At 44.4% G+C, this 8,863-nt stretch overlaps 1 protein-coding gene across 4 annotated transcripts; it reads left to right on the top strand.

Annotated features, from left to right (window-relative positions):
* Positions 1-332: 332 nt before the first annotated feature.
* LOC124681380 (nuclear poly(A) polymerase 4-like) lies at positions 333-6,117 on the top strand. 4 transcript variants are annotated; one of them, XM_047216300.1, is made up of 12 exons: positions 333-816; positions 928-1,005; positions 1,115-1,222; positions 2,139-2,201; positions 2,276-2,437; positions 3,483-3,596; positions 3,701-3,763; positions 3,848-4,177; positions 4,252-4,416; positions 4,607-5,575; positions 5,705-5,750; positions 5,847-6,117. In XM_047216300.1, the coding sequence occupies exons 1-11, from the start codon at positions 739-741 to the stop codon at positions 5,717-5,719; spliced, it is 2,145 nt and encodes a 714-aa protein (XP_047072256.1). In that variant the 5' UTR covers positions 333-738; the 3' UTR covers positions 5,720-5,750; positions 5,847-6,117. The 4 variants fall into 4 exon arrangements, with proteins under 4 accessions (XP_047072256.1, XP_047072255.1, XP_047072258.1 ...); XM_047216302.1 differs by having other exon boundaries at positions 334-816; positions 5,714-5,750; XM_047216299.1 differs by having other exon boundaries at positions 5,705-6,117.
* The last annotated feature ends 2,746 nt before the right edge of the window (positions 6,118-8,863 follow it).

The raw sequence follows: 8,863 nt of genomic DNA, 5'->3' as shown, positions 1-8,863 counted from the left end.
CCGCGTGATTACCGCACCAATTACTCCACAAAATTAAACACCCGGCGCAGCCCACACTAACACTAATGCCTCGCAAATATCCATATAAACCCCCGCAAAAAAAATCCCACCCCAAATCCCGAGCCACTCCGCGAAATCGACACACACCTTCTCTCTCTCTCTCTCTCTACACTACCCTACCCTACCTCCTCCCCCATCGCCGCCCCCTTCCTCTCCCCTCCACCACCCCCCGCCGGCGCCGGCGGACCGCCGTCCCACCGCCTCCCCGACCCCCGCGGGCGGCGGATCGCCGGATCCACACCCGATCCGGAGCCGGCTCCCGCCGATCCACCCGGGCCGCGCGGTTCCCGATCTGATCCATCCCGCCGGCGCGATCCCGCGGGGCGATTACTCTACCCTCGGGGGTGTCGGGGTCAGGGCGGGCTGGCTGGCAGATAGATGATGAAGCCTTCCGCGTCCTCGCTGTTCCGATCCGTCTACCAGTAGGTTCCCTCCGTCGGGTCGGACTAGGATTCGTGCTCCTCTTGGCAGAACCCGACATATATATAGAGAAGGTCGACATAGGTCGTCCTCTGCTCAGTTCCGCCCGAAAGATTTGATCTTTGGGGCGGCTCGGCTGCAATTTTGCGGAGCGCTTAGAGGCGCCGATCTGTGCGAGTTATTAGGGTTTCCGTTCCTTGAGATTTTGTCCCGGAGACGGCCCTTTAGGAGTGGGTATTTTGTGGCTGTGAGAGGAGAATGACGACCTCTAATAAGCCGATTTCGCTGGCTGGGCCGGTGGACGCCGATGTCCTCAGGACAGCGGAATTAAACAAGGTTAGGAACCATTTACCATCTCATCGATCACTGATTGTTTCACATTGTATAGCCTGAGATGGTTTTGTGACTCACTCAGATTCTTGTTTTTCTTTGTGACCACTACTGCAGTTCTTGGTTGATGCTGGGCTGTATGAAACCGTGGAGGAGTCGGCCAGGCGAGAGGAGGTGCTGGGGGAGCTTGACAAGGTAACTACGCCCTTCGCGTGCTGTTCAAACTGGCAACTCCGTGTTACCATCATGTACGCTTGGTATAGGTTATCTGGTTGCTGAACAGAACCCTTGTTTGAGTTTGCAGATTGTCAAAGACTGGGTGAAGCAGTTAACTAGTCAGAGGGGGTACACCGATCAAATGGTTGAAGAGGCAAATGCCGTGCTTTTCACCTTTGGGTCGTACCGTCTTGGGGTGAGGCCATCAGCACTCACTATTTACTTCTAGCGTGTTATTACCTTTTAAAGTTTCAAATCCACCATGCCAGCAAAAAAACAAAAAACGTTTTTTTTTGTGTGTCTGGGAAATGCCACTATGGGAACTAGTAGAACAACTGGTTAAACTATTTTCTTTAGGTACAAACTGGACTAATTCTTAACTGCACACAGGGGCTGCGTCAGCTCTGATAACAGCACACTATGGAGTTAGACAGCAAATCGAACAATGAGCACGGATACAGAAATCTTATTGATCTGCTTGTTTTTTGCACTTGACAATGTGGGATATCTGTAGAGAAGGAGAGAGCCATGGACAGCGTGTCACCTTACTGATTAGGCCTTCTCACAGGATGCCGCGTTGTGTGTCCATACTGCTGGAGTTTACTGGACGTGCATCTCATGTCTGTGCAGATTGTTCATGTTTTGTCAAGTATAATTAGAGAATAATAATAATTCCATACATAAATTATAGGATATGGCATGGGAACCTACAGCATCTTCTGTTGTGTGGTCATTGTGATCCTTTGAGCTGGCCTAAGATTTATAGTGCTCACCCTGTCTAAAGCAAGCTCACTGTAGCCAATGCGATAAACTATTCCAAGCTTTATGTTATAAATACCAACTCTTTCTCAACTGTAGTTATAACATGAATGCAATACTATTTAAGCTACTGGATGTCCTCAAATTATGAGTGTTTCCTCTTAACTATCCAATCCAATAACGAATCTTTGCAATTGTATGGCCACTTGTAAAGCATTTGGCTCAACTCATCCTGCTCAGAAGTGTCATTTCTTCCCAGCTCAATTTATGTATGTTTTAGGCATGTTAACGTCTGTCTTTCTCATAAAATTATATTATAACCTGTGCATGATTTTGCACTTCTGTTTTGATAGGTCCATGGACCTGGGGCTGATATCGACACGTTATGTGTTGGGCCTTCTTATGTGAATCGTGAGGTAATATTTTCTTCCTAGTTTCAGTAGTTTTTTTTTTGTTAGGTGCTGTTCCTAACATAGTAACTTTTCTGCAGGAGGACTTCTTTATTGTACTGCATGACATATTATCGCAAACAGAGGAAGTGACTCACCTCCAACCTGTACCTGATGCACATGTCCCTGTTATGAAATTTAAATTCCATGGGATATCAATTGACCTTCTTTATGCCAGCGTTTCTCTCTTAGTTGTACCATCTGTAAGTTTATACCTGCAAGTTATGTCCATCCATTTGTTTGTTTCTGAATGTGCACCATGCTTTTGTTTGTATGCAACATTCCAAGAATCCTACATGCGGTATTCAAATCATTTCTCATATTTTTAGTAAGGAGGTATACGAACCATTTTTTACTTCTGATATCTGTGTTTTCAGTATGCATATCGATTACCTTTTTGACGTATGTATAATAAATCAATAAATCAATGATGTTAATAGACTACTCTATTTTGGCATTTGTCCGCTAGTGTACTATGGATATGAAGTAGGTTTATTCTGCTATCCATAGTGTGATCTAGGTCAATCCTTATCGCTCCCGTGTGCTTATTTTTTAGTGTTTCTGATATATCTATCAGGTTAGTCATGTAATGGCCTATTTTTTGCAGTAAAATCATATTTTCTTGCTTGCAGTTTAAGGTTGCAATATTACCAATATTTTGGATGTAAAACTTTCAGTTGAACTTTCTGTCATCACCAAAACTTGAATCTTCTATTGTGATGATCAAAGTATCCTGTTCGCATTCCATGGCGCATTCTGTTGTTGTTGTAAATTATTTGCTGTTTAACTTGCTGTGGTGATTAACGCTTGAGTCCTGTATCATCATGATCCACATGTCTCCTGTTTGCTAACCTCATGGTAAAGCCTACTTTGTCACCATTGGCATTTGACTGTATTCCTTATTTTCTTAGCTCCAGTGATGTCGTTAGTATGAACTGTTCATTGCATACTTCTATGCATATCCCCGAGTTTTTTTCTTTCAAAATGACCACTTCGCTACTTGAGATGCATGTGTTTAACTCACAGTTCTTCATTAACAGTCTGGGGGTGTGATAAAGGAACAATTCACAGCCATCAACGCAGCACGTCTTCTGCTGTTAATTTTTCAGCCGTTTAATTTCTTTTGCTGTCTTGTTCTTTAAAATATGAAAGGATAAGGTTTACTTGGAAGTTCACTTCCTGCCCTCTTGCTTATGTTATCTGAAATTATTTCAAGAGATACATTTTAGTCTTAACATATGGCTGCAGGATTTGGATATCTCTCAGGAATCAGTGCTTTATGAGATTGATGAAGCTACTGTTCGCAGTCTTACTGGCTGCAGAGTGGCTGACCAAATTCTTAGGCTTGTTCCGAATATTGAGGTTGACTCAAGGAATTATAATCTCTGTTCTTGTTTAATAGTTGACCATTTCTTCTTTCGTCTATCTAGGATGGCGGTATTAACAATATGTATGGTATCTTGTAGAACTTCCGAACAACACTAAGGTGTTTGAAGCATTGGGCAAAAAGAAGAGGTGTTTACTCAAATGTAAGTGCATTTTTTTATTGTTATTATTGCAACTATTACTTCTCTTTAAACTGTTAGGATTAATTTGAGCATCTATCTGGCTAGGTTACTGGTTTTCTTGGAGGTGTCAATTGGGCATTACTGGTTGCACGTGTCTGCCAGCTCTATCCTAATGCTGTACCAAGTATGCTGGTCTCGAGATTCTTCAGAGTATTCACCCAGTGGCACTGGCCAACTCCAGTGATGCTGTGTGCTATTGAAGAGGAGGAGCTTGGTTTTCCTGTCTGGGATCCGCGCAAGAATCCTCGTGATAGAACTCATCATATGCCCATTATCACCCCAGCATATCCATGCATGAACTCTAGCTACAATGTATCGACCAGCACACTGAGGGTTATGATAGAGCAATTTCAGTTTGGCAATAAAATATGCCAGGTAGTCTTCTTTACCATTATTAAAGTTCCTGTTAGGTGTTTATTGTTTTGACTGTTATCCAATCTTCAATGCAGGAAATTGAGTTGAATAAGGCTAATTGGTCTGCCCTTTTTGAACCTTTCAATTTCTTTGAGGCATATAAAAATTATCTACAAGTTGACATCATCGCCGAAGATGATGCGGATCTTAGACTTTGGAAGGGATGGGTGGAGTCTCGGTTAAGGCAACTGACTTTAAAGGTAATATGTTTATGTTCTGTAGGATCAGAGGAGTAGAAATTAATGATTGGCATAGGAACTAGTGGGTTTGTCGGTTTAGCCTGTTTTAAGCATCAAACAAACCCTTTTGATTTGATTTTTAACTGAATGTGATTATTGTTTATCTGTAACGCTTGACAGTTTAGTATGCATTATTTTATTGACACTGCAGATTGAACGGGATACATATGGAAAGTTGCAATGCCATCCTTACCCATCAGAGTATGCAGATCCTTCTAGACAGTGTGCTCATTGCGCTTTCTTCATGGGTTTATCAAGGAAAGAAGGTGTGAAAATACAAGAAGGTCAAGCGTTTGATATACGTGGGACAGTTGATGAGTTTAGGCATGAAATCAACATGTATATGTTCTGGAAGCCTGGGATGGAGTTGGCTGTTTCTCATGTTCGGAGGAAGGAAATTCCAGCTTATGTATTCCCAGAAGGATACAGGCGACCTCGTCCTCAGAGACATGTGAATCATCATCAACAGTCTGGTAAAAATGCAACTGAGAATGGCACATTGACTGGATCTCCAGATGGTCAGCTAAAGAGGAAGCATGCTTCTGCTGGAGTGGATGATACTGAACCTTGCAGACCTGTTAAGAGGGCTTCAGTCAGCCCAGTTCACCCCAAAACTTCATCACCTCTGTCTGGGAGCCCGGTTCAACCCAAAACTTCATCACCTCTGTCGGGGAATGTTAGTGACGATCCCACAAGCAACAACCAAACCAAAGATACTTCTAATGCAAGCGGTGGGAGTCAGGATTCCCCTAGCAGTGGCAATGAAGAACAAGCAAAGTGTTCAAGTTCATCACAGGCATCGGAGAAAAGCTTGGATTCGATCCCATCAGGATCCAAATGTGTGAAAGTGGAAGCTGCCTGTTCCGGTGACGTGACCAGCAAGCAAGCAAACTGTATTTCACATGTCAATGACAACACTGCTCCAGCTGTCGTAGTCAGTACAACTTTAAAGCGTGTTGCTGAGAAGGTTGTATTGGAGCTCGTTGGAAGTGAAAGCTTGGGTGGCAATAATGCAGATTTACTGCACATCACAGAAAAGGACATGGGAAATGTCCTTGCTGAAAAAGTCCACTTCGGTGGGAACGGAGTTTCTCAGAGCGGCCTCCATGAAGAGCTAGAGGTCTCTGCTTCTGGTGCATTCTCTCCTTTCTTCTAATGTCTAGTGATTAATTTCTAGATATGAAATGAACTTATGTATTTGATGTTTGTTCTGTAAATCTGAACATTTTGATTGAAGTGCTTTCTAAAGCTCATGCAGGTGTGAACTCGGATGGATCCAAGAAGTCAGCACTGAGGCATGGTCTTGAACCCAATCCTTGTACATTGACTATTGCCGTTGTTCCATTTTCTTTATACTCTGCTTTTCGGTATTTGTTTGCTACTTTCTGCAGGGTTAGTCTGATGTCTACAGCATGAATTGGAGAACGGGGGAATGGAGGGTCTGGTGTCTCTTTGGTAAGTTGCTCAACTCACAAACTTTCCTTTTGGACACAGATCTGCAAAAGCACTGGGGATCCTTGGAAGGAAGATGGTGGAAAATCATGTCAGGCAATGACATGGCAAAAACAGCATTCAAGCAAAGTTTCCGTCATGGGAGGCCATAAGATGTCTACCAGCTCTAGATTATGGCAAGTTCTTTTATCGAGCCTAGCTCACCCCGTAACTTCGTGTCCAGAGTTGCGGTGTAGTTGGCTCTAATGGACCAGCAGTCCCCCCTGGGTTGACTTGTTAACTTCCCAGGGTTGTCCTGCTCTTCTGCTGTAGATCTAGATTGGAAATAGACGTGACTTATCCTCCTGTAATTCTCAAGGCCCCATTTGTACCTCCATCCGTTGTAATATAAGATTTGCAAGATGGTTCATTGTACTCTGGCGTGTCTCTATTTTTTCTTGTTTTATTATGTTCATAGTGTTTTTGAGTTCTGGTTTCCCCGAGGTTCGTTGGTTTGTGCTCCTAACTGCTGAAGAGAAACAGAGAGAAATCCTAAATGACCTGTACGCGTTATTTGCGAACGGTTTAGCTGTGCTTTGAGTACTCAGATGCAGCGCAACATCAGGTTTATTTCGATTCATCTCAAAGTAGGTCCTCAAATTTTGTCCTCAATGTGTCCGATTTGGGGTGGGTGCTCAGCCACCGTCCACTGAACCCAATGGCGCTCCTTGAAGGTGCACTGACAACTCAGAGAACCAAAACCAAAGGGAGGAGTCCAGAATGCTTGTGTGAAGGAATACGGCTGGGCAGTGAAGCGGACTTGAAAATTGATTTCTTTGGGATTAAGCTTCCATTTTCACATATAACCTGCTTTAAAAGCCAAAGGTGTGCCGGAAATTGTCTTTGGCTCTTGAAAGTTTCAAAAAATTGTGGGAGGTATGTAGTCAATGTTGTAACCTGCAAGCAGGCAAAAACGGAATGCGAAATTCTTTATATTGTAGGATACATAAAAAATAACAAAATCTGATAAAAATTGGACATTTTAAAATATGCGTACTTAAATCCCCATACTTTTTTTTAAAGAACAGTATAAGTTCAAAAAATAGCGAGATCATTGGAGCCAAAAATCTCCACTCCAAGGCGTGTGAGGTATTGTGCTCACCATCTGAAAAAGAAGTATTGTGCTCAAGAGTGGGTCAGAGTTAGTAGCACTTAATGTTTTCGACTTAGACAATTGCAGAATTTTTTTCTCTCCAAATGGGGGTAATTCCCCGGTCTCTGTATCAAATTGATGCATGCAACCATTTATTGAAAATCACCCAGTGTAAATAGCCTTACAACCTCAAACTCAAGGGTCACCCAAGGTGTTCATGAAAATAAGCCATCTAAAAATCGAAAACAGGGGAGAATACATCACACTCCTAAGTAGTATTATGTATCCTATCAGTATGCTGCCAACCATCTTGGCTGAAGATAGCCCGAACGATCGCCATTAGTCGTGTGCATCCAGAATCCATATGTATACGCTGCTCCTCCGGCTGAAGGTATGACCACATTTGGATCCAGTAGACGGCCTTGTGAATAACCTGCAAAAAGAACACACCTTCTGCCTTGTTAAAAACAGCATCATTACGATAATTCCAAATTACCCATAACAAAGCACAAACTCCTATGCGAATTCGAGCTTTCGTTTAGACAGTTGCAGATGCAATAATCCTTATTGGTTCTTCCAGGTAAAGAACACTTACCAATGCTTCAATTTTTTTTTGAATTTGAGCCACCTTCCAATGGTCCAGGTGTTGTTGATTCCCTTATTCGGTGGATACGAGATCTGACGAGCTGTGGGTTTATTGCAGTAACGAATATGCTTAGATGCTCTGACAGGGTCGTAGTAGCCTCAGGTAGCAACCAAAGTGGGAATTAAGCTACTCTACGTGCCAACAAAGCTCATTGCACCAGGTGGACCTACTTGCCTACTTGGTACGAGCCTCAGTACCCTACACCTGTGGAGTATCTCAGATCGAGGTAACCACACCAAGATCAAGTTAGTCAATGATGCCAATTCACCATGCCTAGAGGGCGCAATAGACCTCATATGCAGGCGAGACGCCTCCATAATTTTTTTTCGAGAATACACCCTGAAACCCTGAAAGGTGTATCAATCGCATAGAAGAAGGACCAAGATGGCTGGTACAACGCCCAAAGGGCAGCACGATACAACACAACGTCACACAAGCACCACGATACAAACGCAACGCCACACGGTTAACAACACTACTCGCTATAGCTAACCGGCAAGGACACGCCTTGCACCGCCACCAGCTAAGAATGGAGGGGGACGATGCACTAAGCTTCTAGGACACGTCACAACCGAAGGAAGGAACTTCAGTAGACCGACTCCAACTCCAGGAAGACCCAAGCCAACGCAACCGTCCACCCATAAGCGCCTAAGGGTCAGCGAGAGAACGGCGGGACCGAACCAGACCGGAGGAGGCGACAACCAAGAAGCGCCGTTGACGGAGTAGATACCGCTCCGGAAGCCCACACTCTAGGTGGCGGCCGACATCGACTCCAGCAGGTGCACCGAGGACTCCACGAACCACCAAGACAACGCCTCCAAGGAGGGGAACGACGCCTCCGTAAATGGCAACTAGTGCTGGCGTCCCATATGCCCGATCCGGCGCTCACTACAGGAATGAGCCGATATGCCGAGGGCCGGGTCGGCGTAGCCTGTTTTGGCCGTCGCGGCTACGCCGAGGGCAGCCCTCGGCATAGCTCCTTGATTGCGCGTAATTAACACGTCCGTTGGGAACCCCAAGAGGAAGGTATGATGCGCACAGCAGCAAGTTTTCCCTCAGTAAGAAACCAAGGTTATCGAACCAGTAGGAGCCAAGAAGCACGTTGAAGGTTGTTGGCGGAGGAGTGTAGTGCGGCGCAACACCGAGGATTCCGGCGCCAACGTGGAACCTGCACAACA

Source organism: Lolium rigidum, unplaced genomic scaffold (assembly GCF_022539505.1).
Source record: "Lolium rigidum isolate FL_2022 unplaced genomic scaffold, APGP_CSIRO_Lrig_0.1 contig_41172_1, whole genome shotgun sequence".
NCBI lineage: Eukaryota > Viridiplantae > Streptophyta > Magnoliopsida > Poales > Poaceae > Lolium > Lolium rigidum.
This window is presented reverse-complemented; position numbering and strand designations above follow the sequence as displayed.

Bases quoted from the DNA above. Each gene is read 5' to 3' on its own strand.
- LOC124681380 (XM_047216300.1), top strand. From the start codon at position 739: ATGACGACCTCTAATAAGCCGATTTCGCTGGCTGGGCCGGTGGACGCC. The intron at 1,006-1,114 runs GTAACTACGCCC...TTGAGTTTGCAG, and splicing joins TGCTGGGGGAGCTTGACAAG to ATTGTCAAAGACTGGGTGAA. The intron at 2,202-2,275 runs GTAATATTTTCT...ACTTTTCTGCAG, and splicing joins CTTCTTATGTGAATCGTGAG to GAGGACTTCTTTATTGTACT.